Raw genomic sequence first — 19,741 nt, forward strand, 5'->3', positions numbered from 1 at the left:
AAGACATTTCTATGGTCAGGTGGTTAGCATGACTATACACTGAGCCACACGAAATTTCTTCTGTTCAATCATGTCTGATTCTTGGAAATTACTTGACAAGTTTCTGCAGGTTTTTTGGCAAAAAATTTCAGAAGTGCTTTGCCAATACCTTCTTCCTAAAACTGAGAGAATGTGACTTGGTGCTCTCTGAGTTTGGTGGGTTTCTTGCAGAAATTTCATTACCAAACTATGCAATATCATCAGTGCTAGTGCTAGAACCCACAGTTCAACCTTGAGCTACAAATATTCTCTTCTAATGGTAGAAAGTAACTAACTGAAGGTTACCCAGTTGGCTTTGTACCTAAGGTGGAACTACAACACGTGATCTCCCTGTTCCTAGTCTTATGCCTTAACTGCTACACCAAAGAGGCTCTCAATTTTTGTATTATAAACAATTACAATACAGGTTATGATTTTTATAAACAAATAAATTAATATCCATTATGTACATAAATGTGCTCATTTGTCTAGGCTTACCTGGTGCACACAATCCAAGAACTGCAGAAAAATGGGTGCAAATCCGCTTCCTTGACAATTAAGAGTTAAGTTACTGCGCTGGCTGAACTTATGACCAAAAGATAACCATTCCTTCTCTATTAGCATTCGGAATCCTTCAAGTGTTCGATAGAATGGATCACTGAGTAATTGCACAAGAGACACCACCTAGGCCACAAAATGATACTGTATGTTATTGGATGCTTTATATCACACACCCAAACACACGTTTTATTTTCACCTACTATTAGGATAAGACTTTTCTGTTTAGATATGAACAGAACTATCCACTTTCTGGATAATGGAACTACTCAACAGCGGTGCATTATTTATAGTGAAAAATTAATTAACCTGCTACAACATGAGAATTAAATCCAATAGATGCCGTAAGCATACCCCAAAACTCTCACGCCATGAGAAATGTGATAACACCTTCAGATCAAACTTTTAAACTGTAGTCAGTTACCTACCATGCCAAAAAATATATGTTTTTTTAACAATGCACATTATGGCATATAAGAACAATTACAAAAAGTCTGACTGAAGTTGAGTATGGTAATGAAAGAGTTAAGGACCTGGTAGCTACAGAAACATCTTTTGTGGTGCCCTCTTTCTCTTTTGTGTTCTCAACACATGCTTCTTTTGCTTAATGGCTAATCCACAGCTGAATTAAACATAGACAGAAATGGAAATATTAAGCATCAGACTTAGGCAATAAAATCAGATAGCTGACTTTTAATGATGCTAAGATGTTATTGAAATTTGGAAACTTTCAATTTAAAGAAAAATTCAATTTAAACAAATTTTAAACTTGTATTTGAAAATAGTTCAATCATGTTAATTTTATTTGTTTGTTCCACAGGATAATTTCTTACCTCCAGTTTTTCATCAGAAAGTCATCTTTAATAGAAATAAATATATGTGAAGAATATTTGAAGATAAGAAGGTATGAGAGAGAGAGAGACTGCTTTTTTCTTGGCCTTATTACATCCTATTTAAAAAAGCTGTGGAAATTGTACTTTGGTTTGTGAAAAGGAGCAATGAATTTTAGAGATGAAACTAAAATTTTCTAGAAGTGTTCAAAGGACATTATTTTGAGTGATAGGGTTTTAAATGAAACACATTTCTTTTTCTTTTGTGTATTCTCAGAATGGTTTCAGGATACAAGTGAACTATAAGTATATATATTTTTGATCAAGCTAACCCTCTCCCACTAGAGGGGACTGGTTCCTTTTGCTAATGGAAAGTTTTTCTCTGCAGCAGCAAAAGGAATTTTTATTAACTTCCCCTTCATATTACATGCCCTATCCAAATATACTCAAATCTCTCTCACTTTGCCTGCTATACATGCGGGCCATAATAACTAACCTGCACTGTGATGTCCCAGCCATCTTCCAGACAAACTAAAACTGAAGAACCATTTTCAAGTAGCTCTGATATGACAACACCCAACTGTATTATTCTGTGAAGCTATATAAATCATAAAGGAAACAGGTTACTGAAATGAATGATCGTTTATACAATGACTAATAAAATCTGTTTTATTAAAACTATAGAAAATATTAGATACTTAGTTTGAACCAAGTCTTATTAAACTAATAGATTACAAAGTTTAAAAACAAAACAAAACAAAACAAAGAATTAAGTACAGTGAGACACCCCTCACCAATTGTACCCATATCCGGGTAAAATATGAATTAGCAGGCCTCATGACTACAGAGGGAACATCTTTTTTCCTATTAAATGAAAATGCTTACAGAGCACTAAATAATATGGGTACCCTAGCACTGATCCATAAAGAAGTTTTATAGATCAAATGCTTTAGTTAAAGTTTGCCTAAAGACTGCAGATTTAATGGAAACATTTATATTGTTTTTTTCTAATAATAATATACAAGAGGCTGATCAATGTTTTCTTTCAGGATTTTTTTAATCTTGCAAATTTAGTTTTACACCTTCAATTTTCTGATGGTCTTCCATTTAAGTATTAACCAGATTTTGTACTTCTTAACTTTTCTGAGAGCATTCAGAAGTAGCCAGGTGCTGTTCTCTTTTGATATATAATTCATTCATAAATGTTTCAATTCCAGTTGGCTGTCAAACTATATTGTAGCATGTTACATGTTTACAAAAGCTTCTAGTTACAGAACTTCACATAATTATATAGATTATAGGGATTAAATTCCACAATACAATTCATCACATTGTCAAAATCGCCTTTAAGAAATAAATAACTAATTATCTAAATAATACTTGTAATCTATACTGGATATCAAACCACCTTAAAGTATTTAGATACAAATCATTATCAAGAAAGGAACTCTATTTAGTTTCAATACACCTGTGCCATAACCCTGACTTAGCCAATAATATAGTGATGAGACATTTACTATGAGATAATCTATGATAATAGTTTCTTAAACTGAATTTCTTTTGTCAAAAGCAATAGAAAATGGAAATTGACTTCAAGAGAAGATTTAAATTATTATAGCCAAATGCAACATTTTTATGGCTGATTGTGATTAAGTGATTCAGTGGTTAAATCCATTTTGGCATTATATAATTCACTGAAGGATATTTATTTGTCTCCATAGAAATACAGATTTTATTTAATGCAGAAAAAATGATGAAATAGTTTTTTACAGAATCAAAATAGCCTTAGTTTTTCCTCAGAAATCACAAGCATTTATGACTGCCCCATATCACTTTACCTGAGGGAACCATTCAGACTCTCCAAGAGCTTTAAGGAATGTTATTTCAGAATCTGCTGGAATATTGCTAGGAACACAAGCACTCATGAGTCTTTTAAAGCTAGTTTTCACTTGCCGGATGTCACTGAATTCAACTGGAACAAATTCACAATTTAAAGCAAAATCAAGTTTGAAGCCCTGTGGACAAAGAACGCATTTATTTATGCTATTCATGTTAAATGTACACTTAAATTATTTATTAAGGGGTTTAGTTTTCCATTTTTTGGAAGAACTTAATATTTTTTTTCTGAGACCTGAAATGACATGGTATTAATAGGTATAGTATATATCTTACATAACATTCTTTGTATTTGTTTTTGTCTGCAAAGCTCAAATGACTTCATGATCTACAACTCTCTTTTTGGTCTATTTTGCTGTAATATTATGACATTACATTTAAAAAAACTATTATGCAGATCCTTGTACCAAAATTACAGAATCAGTGTAAAGCAGACTGCGGCTTTTCTCTCTCCTGGAATCTAATTAGAATAATATGAAAAATGGTAATGAAAAGTCCATATTTTTGGACTTTCACTTTTTATGATAGCCTAGGAGAGGAGTTTCGGATACTAGGAGAAAAGATTATAGCTGATGTTACTGAATATAAAAGTGCAATTTAGATTTAAGAGGTTCTGAATTCCTCAGTTTATGTGACTTTGTTGGGACACCACTATAAATGTTTTCCCAAAGGTGTTTTTTGAAAAGGCAACTGGATTTTCTGGTTTTTCTTTGAAGATGTTTTATTTCTTATCCAGGAAAGTTCTTCAGCGCTGACTGGATGGTGGGGAATGGAAGGATTTATACTACTTGCAGACAGCTGGTCATTTGCATACTTTTAGTAAGTCATTAAGGCCACCTGGATGTTTATCTGTGTCATGAAGTTCACTTGAGCATTGCAAATGGGTGTGGAATCTTCTTGGAACTGTTGAAAGGACTGGGCTATAGACCAGAGGTAGATGATATTGTATTCCTCCCCCTCTGTTGAGAGAGGCCTATTCAATGTTGACATAAATGGCCTCTTTGACCCCTCTTTCAAAACAGTGGTCATCTCTGTACAAAATGTGGACTTTGCTATCTTCAAAAGAGTGGTCTCTGTCTTTTCAATAAAGATGGACTTCTGAAACTAGTCCTGATAGGTTTGTTCTCCTATGTCATGTCATGCATTTATGAAGTGGTTGTCCCCCCCGCCCGCCCCCCATGTACATATCTGCACATGGCTCACAACATTGTGCTGCATATACCACGTTGCTCAGTTTGTGTCTGGGTGTTTTATCCTTGGGGTGGACAAACTTCTGGCTTAGTGTATTCTTGGTTTATTGTTCTCACAGCAACGTTGTCATTCCATACTTTGAGGAATATTGGAAAAGCTCAGGAGGATCTTCAGCCAACACAACATAGGTGCACAGTTCCAAACCAAGAATACACGAAGGCAGAAGTTTGTATCCAAATCTGTTGATTGGCTGAAAACCAACCTGTGCTTTAAAATCACCACTGGATTTCAATTTTAAAAAGTTTTAAGGCATTTGCTGCTGTTATACATTTGACTATATTTTACTTGGCTTATTTAACATTGATTTAAATTTGAGGTGCTTTTAAAATTTGGTATTGAATCTACCACTTTGTGTCATAAGCTTCCTTATGAAAATCATGGTCCTGAAATGCTATTATGAAATATGTTAAATGAATAAATACATCACTGAACAAGAACAAGTAAAAATAATTATATTCACACATTATATTCTAATGAAGGGATGAGCAACCTGAGTTCCCCAAGCCAAATGAAACTTTCAGGGTTCTACTCGTGTATTCTCCAGTACCTTAAGACTGGATTGACAAGCTTTGGTGACATCATTTTAGGCCTTTAGGGAGGTTTTTCAAGGGCGTTTCTTAGTGACTTCCAGCTCCCTTTCTTTCTGTTTTTGCTGCTTCTAATCATGCATTGAGTATCTCTTGAAAGACTTGACAGAATCCCTGTGTCTATGCTATTTCAGCTGAGATGCTGCAGCCTAGGACAATTGTGAGATTTAAGACATATTGAAACCAAGAGTGTTTCAATGTGCACAGTTCACTGCTGTGTTGCATTCCAGTTATAAACAAGTTGTAATATTATTCCACCCAAAGCCTAGAAGTATATATGGAATAACAGACATACTCTGAGTTGAGATTTTTCTCCAAATATGTAAAGAGCAGCTTGTCGCTTGAGGAGTCGGTTTTGCAAATAGGCACTGCTGCTGGAATATGAAGGTGAACCATCTTTTCCAGCTAATCTTGCACCCACATCAAGGAATGGCATCTGAGTGCTGATAAATCGACCACTAGAACGAAGACTGGCCCACACACCTTCATAAAAATTAAAAAATGTTATGAAATATTTTGTGTTTTTCACATACATGAGCTTTTAAAATTAAATTTATATGCTGCCTCCCAATGACTCTGGGCAGTTGCAAATGTCCTATGTATATATTACTTTGAAACACATTTGCACTGCTATTATAATCAGTTACACTAAACATAACATATATGCTCTGAATTGATAACCATGATTTACCGTAATAATTACATTCAAATCACCCCATGTTTAATACTTTTTTCTGTATCTTCAGCTAGCTATAGACAGTGTAACCACATTATGTAGAAACAGTGTGAGCCTCCTTTAAGTGAGGTGCATTAATTTGCATTGGGATCAGAGAATAGGAAAAAGCAGTCACTAATTAATATGATGCTGTTGGCATATATGTCATTACAAAACCACCTCCTGTATTACTACTAACATTGGTACATTGAACTTGGTCCATGTGATTTCTTATTCCTTATGCATGGAGACTGTAATTAATCGTGGGATCTGAGCAATCTAGCTGATGCCAAAAGTATGCTACCATTAGATGATCATTATAAGTAATAGAGATAAATGGATTCTTCTGTTTCCCATCAATTTTTCTTCAGCTCTTCTGGCCCTAGAAAACTGTCATGTGAAGTAACATGCTCTTTGAGAATAGCAAGTGTATTAAAATATAAGTCATGTTTGGTCTGAAGGTCATTGCTTTCCATGGATTTATTAACAAAATTCATAATGCAGCTGAGAATTCCAGATCAGCTGATATTATTTCTGAGAAATTGTACTATAGCAATTGACATGATTAAAAAATAATGAAGCGTTGCCACACAAATATTGCTGATAGGAATTGTCCCACTACATACAAAGCCAGCCTACTGACTTTTAGTTATGAAACTGAAGATGGTAAACTATTATTTAAAGTAATCTCTGAAATAAAGAAAAATGGTATGCAATCTTTATTTTTATTAATAATAAATAATTGAATAATTGAATAATCAGTTGCCATTCAAATCTCAAAGCATTAGCTGACAAAATGATTATATTATATCTTTTTTCTAAAAAAAGAAAGAAAGAAATCTGAAATAAAGCATCACTTCCCCTTTTGCCATTATTAAAACAGGGCTCGATTATACCTTGCTTGCACTACATAAAAAGCGATGGTTGCAGATTGAAAAGCACATGCAGATTACCACATTAGCTAGTGATGGGTTACAGTGATTAAAGGACATAGAGAAAACTTTCAAATCTCTTGTGATCATAAGATAATCCTTAAAACAAGCAAATGGATATATGCACTCTATTTTATCTTATAATTTAGACATTTATTCCTTTTTAAATAACCATTAGTATTTATGTGAACAAGAGTACTTGTCTAACAAAATTTCATCATGATTTAGTTTTTGGTAAGTGATCTGAGCATAATTCTGTCCTTTCTGCAAAAAAGATAATGCTCATGGGTCTGTGAATCACTCCATAGCAAGAGGATGGCCTGGCAATTATATTTCATGCCTAAGCAAGCCAACTTTTTTTTCTTTAATATGCATTGATACACATAATAAAAGAGAAATTTTTTTAGATTCTTTCTAATTTGGAATTTGTATGAAACATTTATCTCTGTAACCAACCACTGGCGGCTATATCTGTAAGGACAGGAGGAAAAGGAAAAGGAATGGGGCAGACATTGCAACAAAGCAGTCACAGCATATTGAATGGAAAAAAAGAAAGACCACTTCTATATTTCATATATTTATTCTATATTTCACTTCTATATTTCATATCATATCTTTGATTATAATAAAAAGAATTGCTTGTAGCATTTGAGTTTTAACAGCTAGCATCAAGGATTCAATCTCTAAATCAAGCTGCAAGGGGGAAAATGTAGATCAGCTGTAATATAGGATAACATTTATGGGCACTGCAGCAACTGCGGACATGCCTAACAGCCATGTGACAGCGAATTATACAAACTGGAAGAGTGTCCGGTATGAAAAAAAAAATGTATCAGTTTTAAAATCCACAATTTACCACTATTATTTATTTTATTAGTAGAAGAATAAAATCAATGCAGGGTGAAAAATCAAACTAATGTATCTCTGTACTCTTTCTTTCAAGCACCATATGTTTGTGCAAATTATTAACGTGCAAAATTTTGGTTTGGTTGAGCCTATTCTACAGCACTAGTAGATTGACTACTAAACATAATATCTAGGCTTATGGTATTAAGCTGATTAAATTATTCTGTATGGTAGAGCTGTATAGTTAAATAATTCATGGAAATGACTTCTGATTCTAAAGGAAAAGCATTTTAGCTTTGATTTTAAATTTTTCTAAAGAAAAAAGTGTTAAATAATTTGAGAGCAACAAGGAATGTTATTCTTTTTGAAACATTTTACCCCACTAATCTTACAAATATTTAGGTGGTGAAAGTTAACCTGGATGTTAAACCTTATTCATACAGTTGATTAAGTACCCTATAATTCAAACCTAAGCTGAAGACTTGAATATTCATTTAGCATTTAATTGCACTTAATTATGCTGATAGTTGTGATCACTCTAAATATAGCTTCCTTGCTTATGGTTCTGAATTTGTTCCTTGAGATTTCCAAGAACTTGAGTGCTTTTATATGAAATCTACATTATACAGTCAGCTAATATACCCATTCTTCTGAAAGTAAGATAACAAATAAATATTAATACTATAATGAATGTTTTGAAAAGAGATTTCATCCCAAAATACAAAAATGTTGCCAAGAAAGTTCTAAATTAATTACAAGGCTGAATTCACAGTTACCGTTACAGTAAAGTGCTTCTTTTTGGTACTCCTTGCATTATGGAGGTAAATTGTCATGTAAAAGAAGAAGAAAAATGAATATATTTTGTTTCTATCCCTATCATGTTTCATTATTATATCAAGATTTTATGAGAGCAGTGACTGGAAGAGAAATTACATAATTACATAGAAGGAAAGTTACTGCTATACTAGACTGATTTTTAGGATATTTTCTGGACTGCTTACAGAATAAATCTAGGCAAGCTTTTGATGACTTTGGCAACTATATTGTTCTAATACAATGTGTATGAATCTCTTACATGCTGTCATGGGCATTCTAACCAATACAATGACTGGTCTTTCTAGAAGCTAGTGTAAACATGTCTACTCAATGATTCTACTCTATTGGTAGACATAACCATTCTCAGCCTGATTCACTTATCAGAGTACTGCTATAGCCAATCCACATTATTACACCTCATCTATCCCAAATTAAATAAATTTGACTTCCAAATTCAGCACTGTCCCTAATTTGTTATATTAAAGATAGTAAAAAAAAATACTGGCAGATCCCTAGGTGAGTTGCAGTAGATGAGCAAATATTTTTAACTGCTATCAATACCAACAACAAACAGCTATTGCTTTATAAATTAGGTATCTAGCCAGATGTGAGATTTGTGAAAAACTAATAATGTTGAGTTTAGTTTAATTCTAACAACTCTAACTTTGGAGGCATTTTGTTCTTTAAGTGTCAGTCTTAACAAGTAAAACTTTTTTCATAAGGCTATTTTCTCTTGTCATTCTTGATCTACCACACATGATAAATTACAAATTTTACAGTATTGTCACAATAAAGGGTTTATTGTATTTTAAAAGGACTTCTTCCATTAGTTTCTAATCTATTCATGATTGAAACATTATCATTTACAGTGAATTTAGATAGATGTTAATTTCAGTTAAATTATATCTTTTCCCCAGTCAAATCCTGGTCATTTTACATTATCATATTATTATTATTATTTTTTAAAAGCATATTCTTGCAATTTGAAGGGCATAGTTAGGGACAGAGTATCCTATTATTTTACTAAAATGCAGGGTTGATTACATACACCTCAGCTGTGTAAGAATTTGCAGTGGCTGTGCAATCAATACAACAAACTGATGTTTAAAAGCAATGCTCAGAAAAAAGTTTGCTATAATATTTAATAATTCTGTGGGTAGACATTCTCATTTCAATGTATAATATTAATAGCTATACAAAAAGATGTTTCAGTATTAAACATCCTGACTGAATAGTTGAGTTCTACGGGTAATTAAAAATTATTACTTTAATGATCCACATTTGTGAATGCATAGAAAAGAACGGCTGCTGGAATCCATGGCTATTCTATTCTATGAAAACACTGTCCTGAAATGTTCCATATATAGTTTCATATTCTGTGTATGTGGTCAAATATTGAATGTGTAAGTAATATATAAATATATGTTATCACAGGTGGCCCACTTAGAATTCCCCCTAAAATATGTTCTTGATGGCATCTTTCATCTGATAAAATGTCCAGTTGAAATCTAGAAAGCATAATTACTAGTCCTTACTGCTTATGCAAAAAAACCCCAAATGACAAGAACTACATGCTTATTCATTTGCATGTACAATCTTTATTTCAAAATGCATACTCTTGTGTCGATAGGCAGATCAGGCAATTTTTATAAAAAAGCTATAATTCATGTGTGTTTAATGCAATCAAGTGAGGCAAAATGCAAGAATAACCCTTACGTCCATGGGTAGGCTTTGGACTAGTCTTACTAACCTCCTCGAGCAAAGCTATTGGACAGATTTACATCCAAATGTCCTGGCACTACCTGCTTAAACACAGTAGACATTCTTGAAGCCCTCCTTTCAGTGCCTAAAGTCAGTCAAAAAGAATGGAGAGATTAAAAGTAGAATATCACTCAAGTTGACACATTACCTATATATTACCCTAATTTGAACCCTATATTTGAAAACAACAATGACACATATATAGAAATATTTTTTCACTAGTTTATTTATCTAGCTGCTGCCTCTTTCCCACATTTAAGAGACATTACACATAATTAGAAATAGCAAGTATATATTTGCAGCATCACAGGAAGTTAGGCATGGCTAACACAATCAAATTATTTAACAACAAATGAAGCAAAGCATGCACAATTGGTGAAGGGGTTATGTTATGAAAAAGCCAGAATTTAGATACAATTGATTTCACCAACTGATTAAGCCAAATGGACAAACTTGGCAAGTTGCATGCTCCTGTGTCTAAAACAGCAGCGTTACCTTTGTTTGAACCCTACAGGTTTCATCACATGACAACTGAAATAGAATATTAATGCATTTCTTAATGGCTTTATCCAGACCTATTCTGCAAAAAGCATATCACATTTTAACCTTTCAGCTTCAAGACATATTTATATGTATGTTGATAAAGCTATTTAAGCATTCCAAATTGCTTGTAAATTTCTAGTAGATCTAAAGTGCTGTACATGTGCTCACATATGTAACACTGAATCTCACTAGCTAGCAATTTTACTTAAGTTCAAAATTCTTTACCTTTATATACTGCCATTTATATGAAAAGTATATTTGCAAAAATTCCAGAGACAAACCAGCTACCTAGCCAATGATTTATTAAGGCAACGAGATATTATAATGTTTGTTTGTTTGTTTGTTTTGTCAAACACTTACAATATAATAGAAATAAGAATAAACATAAGTTTAAATACATGAAATAGGAACTAATAATTGGGGACAGAGATGGTAGGCACGATTGTGCACTTATGCACACCCCTTACAGACCTCTTAGGAAAGGGGTGAGGTCAATAGAAGTTAGTTTGAGGGTAAAGGAGTGGGGGTTTGAGCATATGACAACATAATCAGGTAGTGAGTTCCAGACATTTACCACTCTGTTGCTGAAATCGTACTTCCTGTAATCAAGTTTGGAGTGGTTTACATTTAGTCTATATCTGTTGTGTGCTCTTGTGTTGTTGTGGTTAAAGCTAAAATATTCATTAACTGGTAAGACATTGTAACATATGATTTTATGTACTATGCTTAAGTTCAATCTTGGCTGGCGTAGTTCAAGGCTGTCTAAGCCTAAAATCTCAAGTCTGGTGGTGTAGGGTATTCTGTTGCAAACAGACAGTGTAGTTCTCTTCTTGTAAAATACTTCTGGACTTGCTCAATTGTATTAATGTTTGATATACAGTGCGGATTCCATTAATGTGAAAATCAAGTTAGAAGAAAGTTCATCATAAACATAATATTTTCTGTTTAAATGTTGAATTTTAACAAAGCTACCCCAAAGGATTATGTTACCTGGAGATAAAGCAATAGCTGGTCTGATTGTAAGAGTATTATTGCCATTCAATTTGCAATGGACAGAAATCGCATTGAGTAAGGCTTGAAGGTATTTTTCTTGTTCTATGCTGCTTGATGATTCAAGTGATGTAGGAGCTATGCAAACAAATGCAGGAAACAGATTATACCCTTGATTTTTTACAGCACATTTCACTTCTCTGAAATGAAAACAGCATCCAATTGATGTGTTTATTTATCTGCTCTTTTGATTCTGGGCAGATAAATAAATATAACTACTTAAATTAAAAATAAAAGTGAATAAATAAAAACTAAATACAATATAACATCATAGCTCCCAACATGGATAAGATATACAAACATCTATCACAGTGAAAGTAATATGAGGCAATTTTAGTATTTTGCTTGCAGATGAAATCAAAACATAACTATCGTATTAATGAAGAACTGCTTCTAATATACCCTTTTGAAGATACCTTTACTATTTCAGTAAATACAGTATAATGATGTTTATGGATACACAAGCATTTTCTGCTTTTCCATGTATTGTTCTCCCATTGGCCTACTCATATGAGCATGAATAACAGAGCTGTGCAATGCATGCTCTGAAAAAGATTAAGAAGAAATGCTTTGGACTCATGGCAGCATAGCACCACTCTACTGTTCATTAAAGAAGCTCACTTTTGGTGGGCTTTTGCACAAGCCTGAAAGAAAAAGATGCAGCTGTTTTATGGGACTGATTCAATTAACTTACAAAGCAACCACACCTTTCCTTCAGGTTTCTGAAGAAGCCTGAAGAAAAAAAGGAACACTTTACTGAACAGCAGAGAGGACTCAAGACTCATAAGACACTTGAAACACTGCCAAATAATTTTCAAAATATACCTGAAACTGTGCAGCAAATTCAATAAGTAAATGGCCATATCTCAACAGAGGTGCGAATCCAGGGAACCTGAACATGGCAAATAATGCCTAAAAGATAAGGTTTTTCTTCTAACATTGCCTGTTTAGAGCTTGGCTACTACTTCTTTTAATCCTTATTTCAATTTGGCATTTTCTTCCTCACCTTTTCCCTATATTATTCACTTTTACTACTTTTTCAATTTCATCCTACACTCCTTTTTTCCCCTCTCCAATCTTTCCCTGAGTTTCCAAGCACTGTATATATTTTTACCGCAAACAAAATAATAACCAGAAAGAACAGTCTCTGTTTGTATATAGTTTGGCTTAAGTAAACAATGACTTTGGGGATGGTTTGTTCTTGGGGCCCTGGTGATACATTTCCTTGGTGATACATTTTTCTTTCCGCTTGCTCAATTCTTGCAGTTAAACGTTTGAAAGTACCTACATGACATACCAACAAAAGCTGCACAGCAATTATTTGTAGATTACTGACATCGAAGAATTTACTTTTATTGTGTGGATACATTCAAAGCACAAACTCATACAAAGCAGTATAGTATTCCTAGGATTATGCTGGAAGTATTTAAGCAATTAAAATCTATTCACTTCTTAAATTCTTGAATGATTCATGTCTCGTGTAACTTGCACGTAACTATTCATTTCTTTTTTATGATTCTGTTCAAAAATTCCATAGGGCAAGTTTTTTCAAGCAAACTAATAATACTAATTGGTTACCATAGAATAAACCATATTTCCACTCTTACCTCATACAATAAATACCGATTTTCATGTTAGTTCACTGCCTAGTAAATGGTCATATTTATGAGGTGTGTGGTAGGGTGTGGGAGAGTGTTCAGGGGAGTGTCATGCCTTAATGAGTAAGAAACATTTTATGTATGATGCTATGGATTTAGCTAGGCAACATTCTTCTGTTTATATGGCAGAGCAGAACAGACATAAAGCTCAAAAATGAGTTAAACATTAAATATTTTTCTCTTATTTCCTAAAAGTTATAACAAGATAGAAACTTAATAATTTTGCATTTATTAGATGTAGGTTCCATGATACATGATACACTGAGATAATTTTCCCCATTCTACTTCCCTCCAAGTGCATTTTAACTGCCACTGTATTTTGCCTGTGTGGAGGTTAAGTCTGGAGGCACTTGTTTGGATAAAGTATTACTTTTTTTTAGAAAGACCCAAAGTATTTGTAAAGATTGGCGCAATGTAATAACAACTGATTATATAAACACCTTCACATTCTACAAGATAATTCATACAAGACATAACCTCACCTGAAGATTGTGTATTTTGTGATTTGAAAAGGCCAACAACTCCTTTCCCATGGAAACCACCAGCTCGAAACAGGAATGTACTTGCTTTTGAGTTTTTCCAACACACTACTGGCAAGCGATTGTGCCGATAGCAGCGAGCTACTCTTTGCAGGCTGCTGTCCTGTACGCACTGGGGTACCACTAACAGTCCTGGGTAACTGGAACACAGTGAAAAAGGGAGATCATACAATTGAACTGGTTATAAAGAAAAACTAAGGTGACTTTTTGTTGCAGAATTCTCCTGCTGAATGTCCAGTATAACAGCAGATTAAACACCATGTGAACTTAGAACATCTGAAAACTCCAACAGCTAATAAACACCTTTGTTCTGACACCAAAAAGGAATGGCAGCAACCCAAAAAAACACCTAACATATCAACTTATCACTTACATCTGTTTTAACAGATATTTCCCACGCTAGGGTCATTTCCTGTCAAATCTGCCATAGCCCAGAGTCATTCATTGGACCATCTAAAATCTGTTTGGGTTGGTGGCGGTGTTCTTGTTTATAAATCTCCCCACCCAATAAGCTTTTAAAAATATATACTGCATTGTAAACAACTTCAAGAAAAAAAACTGCATTCTTAAACTTTGTCATCATTTTACTGGATCAATATTAAAACAAGCTTTTTGTCACTCTTCAATGGCTTATTTTTAATCCATTATTTCCTTTACAAAACAGAGCATCAATATACAGTATTTCACAGAACATTGGCTGGGAAGAGCCAATAATTACTGCTTAATTATTGCCAAAAATTCTGACTGCCAATTTCTTGCCAATCTCTTTCTTTTCCAACCTAGCTAATGCTGATCAGAGATGCTAGGATTTCTTTTCAATTATAGTCAATGAAATTCTCCACTAATTTTTACTCATCCAAATCAGGAAAGAGGTGATAGGTTCAACTATAAGTGCCTTGTGTGTATAATTGCCAAATGTCCTTAGATTTCTTCCCAACTTAATCAAGGAGAGAAGCAATCTGGAATTGAGGAGAAACTTCCTAAAAATGAGGACAATTAACTAATGGAACAGCTTCATAGGTGGTATTCAGCAGGTTCTGACCAGTTTTGGAGAACCGGTAGTGGAAATTTTGAGTAGTTCAGAGAACTGGCAAATACCACTTCTGACTGGAGATTTTACAGTATCCTTCCCCTGCCATGTCCACCAAGCCACGCCCACAGAACTGGTAGTAAAAATTTTTGAATCCCACTACTGAACATCTTGCCTTCAGACGTGGGTGCTTCATCACTGGAGGTTTTTAAGAAGAGACTGGACAGTCTCTTGTTTGAAATAGTATAGGATTTCCTGCTTGAGCAGGGGGCTGGACTAGAAGATCTCCAAGGTCCTTTCCAGCTCTATTCTAATTCTCTGGATGTGGGAATGGGCAAAGCTGAATGCATAGCTGTCTTTATTGATCGTATTCAATTCTGCAAGTTCAAAATAAGGAAAGGATTTTTGTGTGTGTGATAAGCAGTTAAAAAGAAGGAAACTTGGTCATGCTTGCTCAGTTTTTTCCAGCACAAATTCCTAACAAATGATTAAGTATTAAAATAAAGGTTATCAGAACAATAATTTAATGCAATGGTTTTACAGACTCATGCTCTTTGGAACACATAAGGGTCCTTTTCTTCATTCTGCTGAATTAGCCCGGTAATTTTATCCCAATGTTTTGCTCTAACAGTTTAATTATATTATTTTATTTATAATTATAGTAATATATTATAGAAGGCATCTTTAGCAAGTAAGACAGTCACTACAGAAACCAATAAAGAAAACATGTACATTTCATACTTGTCCATGACTAGCTGTTTATAAATACTTAGTTTCTATGAAGAAGTTTAGCTATTTCAAATGTGAGACATCAAACGCAATCAATATTTTGGCTCTGAGAAGAAATGAACTCTGGCTTGCCTCAAAATCTATTTAACACTGTAGTATACAAATAGCTGATTATATAACTTTTTTAAAAAAAATATTCAGCTGAAAAGTTTTATTCAAGTTTTCCAACAAGATTCTAGAGTTTGGAACATTTTAAAATAAGACAAATTTGGATGAAAGTATCTGTGGTCATTTGTGCATAGATGAAAATAAACACATTTAAAATATTTCTGATGATCTGTATGTTTTGGAAATACAGAAACACAAGCTTGCACATTAAATACAATTTAAAAAAATAAAGCAATTAAGCTCTTATGAAAGTAGTATATTCCCAAGAGTGGTTGTAAAATTCACTGGATGTTTTTCTTTTTCATATTCCAATGATTGGTACTGGAGACTTCTTATGTGCACCATTGTATAAACGATCTGCCTAAGATGCCATTTGCACAACTAATGTCAGCAATTGTGTTATAATTTGTAAGGAAAATGTACAACAATAAATCTTATTTAATTTGAATAAATTCATATATGTAGGCTTCCTGGAAGAGATAGAATTCTGAAGGAAGAGGAACAGGAATAAAGATACTAGTGAAGTTGCTGAAACTCTGGCCCTCTTCATCCATCTCTCAAGGGCCCCTTGTAATTAAACATTAAGTATTTGTCTCTATTCAACATCAACTCTTAAACGTTTATTTCCATGATGCTGTCTCTTGGGCAACCAAGCCATTTTTTTTCTGGATCAACTGCAATTCAATTCATTCAGCCATTTATGTTGCTGTAGCCTAAAGTTGGGAGTTCTGTGGGAGATTTCACAAGTCATTGTTAGCAGACAACTCGATCTTAATAATATTAGTCTATTTCATGCAGTTCTTTTAAAAAGTTCTGCTTTATTTTGCCCGCTTATATCAATACCAAATTTTTCTTTCACCCAACTTTTCAATCTCTAGCTACATGTGAGCTATCATTCTATCACCACACACACTCACACACAGACAGAAACACACAAATACACACACACACATACACAGACTTAACACCACAATCATGGATGAAACTATTCTAGAATGAAAGTTCCTGGATGCAAAACAAACAAATTTGATAACAAATATTTCAGTATTTTATATAGATAGGCAGTTAAAAAAGATTGCTCCCTGTAACTGAGAACAGTTCTCACAAAATATAGAGAGGAAAAAACTTCTAAAAAACCTCTACTAGGGCAGTGATCCATTTTCAGCAGTAATCTCTCTTCTCCCTGGTAAGCCACTGTCAACTAATTAAAAACAAAACAAAACCAGAACTATAGTAGTTAAATACTGGATACAATGTACAAAGGGAGCACAACACTAGACTATTATGCTTATAAAGGGAAAACACTCAGTGACTGCTAACATTCCTAAACTATCCATCTGAATCCAGCCTGTAGTGTTTAAATAGTTGTAATGAGAAGATTATGAACATCTAACCAAATGCCTACAAAAAATAAAAAATATTCTGGCATTTTTACTGAGCAGTCTTTATGGTTACTAAGTGCTAGGAATCATAACTTCCCCATAATTTTCAATATTCTATGTATACTTTAGCTTCTACATGTGCATATACCTATCAAAAAAATTTAAAAGCTAAAATGTTTTACTTGTTCATTAATTAGATTAATATTACAATGAGAAAATGAATTGTAGATGAAATGATTTTTAAATATTGATATCTCATGAATGACTGCACGCAGATGATAATCTAGTTATCAACAAACTAAATTTTTTCTCATTTAGAAATATAAGGGTCCAATTAGATTAATATCATATCATATCCACTGAATTGAAGCACTCTCTTTCCTAATCCAATATGCAGAAGTCAGGAATTTTATTTCGTATTTTATTTGATACTGTATTTTTTACAAGCAAGCCCTCTGTTTTAGAAGTCTTACCTCCACAAAGAATCTTTTTTCAGCCATTTGCAATATAGACTAAAAATTGTGATAAGTGGGTCATATAACTTAGATCTATTTTAATAACTAAGATGGCTTACCTTCTGCAAAGGGAATACATCCTGTTTAAAGCTGTTATTCGAAAGTATTCTGTTTTTGAACGTGAAGAACTGTTACTGATGGTTCCTAACCCCAAACGTTGATAGTCTCTAAAACAAGCTCTTTCCACTAGCTGCTCCATTGTTGATTTTTCTGATGCTTTCAAAGTACTGCTTGTGTGCATTTCACTGTCATCTGAAACTAAAGTTGCAATAATTTTACTAGCTTAGCATACTGTGACTTGTGTAACAAGACAGTGGCAAAAAAGAGACTTCAATATTACCTGAGACATCATCTTCTTCATTCAATCCAGGACGATTTGCCCTTTCCTCTATGATTGTTCCTGTCTTTTTTTTTAGTAAGTGTTGCCGGCCAATTGTCATTTTCCCTGCACGTTTTGCTCCTTTTACAATTGTTTTTGAAAGAGTGCTAAATTTAGAAAAAAGGTAAAAATATATGTACTTTTGCTGAAAGAGAATGCTAGTAACTGTATATTCTCCTCTTTCTTCCCAAATAGGTCTGCTAAGCTTTACTTCAATGAGTGGCATACTATGGAGCCCTCGTGCCTTCCAACAGAAAGAACTAGTGCTATTATGCCCACGAGTTTAGCTTTCACAAACCATTTTCATGTGGGTACCTTAAATATACATACAGACTGCATTTCCTCCTTCAATAATCAGAAATACAGAAGTGTGGGTTGATTACGTGTTCATATTATGTTACTTGTTCATTTTCACTACAATTTGGTTTTCATTTCAAATATATGGCACTACCTCCTTTGTTAAAGCATGGTGTAAAATCTAAATCAACTAAAATTAAGACTATATTTTTTCTTTTTTACAATCCTGTAGTCCCTATTTGGGGTAGAACTGGAGTGACTAGATGGAGCTCAGCATTTACTGGCTGAATGCCCTTTCTGACACCTATGCTGAGTTCGCAGAAGATATTTTTTGTTTGCACCCTGAGAGAGAAACTTCTGGCACTACCTAGGATTGAACTCTCAATCTTCTGAGTAGGAGGTAAGCATCTTCATCACTAGGCCATCATGCTGCTCTATATTTCTACACTGAAATAATATTTCTAATAAATGTGACGCATAAATCAAAGGGGCAATCATTACCGAAAGGAAGTGTTTTTCTCCTTTTGTTTTGGCAAGATAATCTGAGGTGCTGTTTGGCCAGCTGCAAAAGCAAAAGTGCTGAAGATGGACTGAGGATAGCGAAACTTCATCAGCTGTTTCTTAAATATCTCTACAACCTCAGGGCTCACTTCCTCATCAAAAGCTACCTTGATCAGCTACAAATAAAAAGATGTAATGAGAGAAAATAACACATAAATACTGAAATATAAAAGATAAAGAGATTTTAGGATATTCAGTATTAGGGCAATAGGAAAAGTTATTGCTAAGTTAAACATCATTATAAAGTTTTAAGTCTTAATACATCATTTTAAAAAATACAGTGCATGTCAATCAACTAGAATAACATGTTTTAAATATATTACTTTTAACACTTTTTTATAATTAATAACATTTAAACTTATAGTTAAAAGGAGCAATTAAAGTCATATAGTAATATATTTTGGTATAGCAGGAATAGATTGTTTCAGAACTATATATTATAATAGGACTATATTATTTCTCACCCACTTTTAAAAACCCATGTGTGGAGTGATATAATTGCATACGAAGGTTTAAGCACCTCGGATCAAATTGTATGTTTCAGTGTAAATCCAAGCAAACTATTTTCTTATTGTGAATCTGTAGACAACTAAACATAAATAAGCATTTAAATTGCAGGATTACGTGTGTTAACATTGTACAATGTTGAATTTGTCTCAGCTTCTGTTTCCTAGGGATTC

The 19,741-nt window shown here is 33.6% G+C and overlaps 1 protein-coding gene across 3 annotated transcripts in view; it reads right to left on the reverse strand.

Annotated features, from left to right (window-relative positions):
• Positions 1-19,741, reverse strand: part of SBF2 (SET binding factor 2) — a 220,791-nt gene that overhangs the window by 21,248 nt on the left and 179,802 nt on the right. For 2 of the 3 annotated variants that reach the window (XM_026706466.2, XM_087921093.1), the window contains 10 exons: positions 19,002-19,177; positions 18,165-18,310; positions 17,884-18,082; positions 13,944-14,140; positions 11,744-11,881; positions 10,200-10,295; positions 5,436-5,623; positions 3,245-3,421; positions 1,903-2,004; positions 517-702 (listed from right to left, as the gene is read on the reverse strand). In XM_026706466.2, coding sequence (XP_026562251.1) covers positions 517-702; positions 1,903-2,004; positions 3,245-3,421; positions 5,436-5,623; positions 10,200-10,295; positions 11,744-11,881; positions 13,944-14,140; positions 17,884-18,082; positions 18,165-18,310; positions 19,002-19,177 — 1,605 coding nt within the window. The remainder of the gene's footprint in view (positions 1-516; positions 703-1,902; positions 2,005-3,244; positions 3,422-5,435; positions 5,624-10,199; positions 10,296-11,743; positions 11,882-13,943; positions 14,141-17,883; positions 18,083-18,164; positions 18,311-19,001; positions 19,178-19,741) is intronic. The other variant, XM_026706467.2, reaches the window with a different exon arrangement.

This window comes from Pseudonaja textilis, chromosome 1 (assembly GCF_049901715.1).
Source record: "Pseudonaja textilis isolate UNSWEBS1 chromosome 1, rPseTex1.2, whole genome shotgun sequence".
In the NCBI taxonomy this organism is placed as follows: Eukaryota; Metazoa; Chordata; class Lepidosauria; order Squamata; family Elapidae; genus Pseudonaja; species Pseudonaja textilis.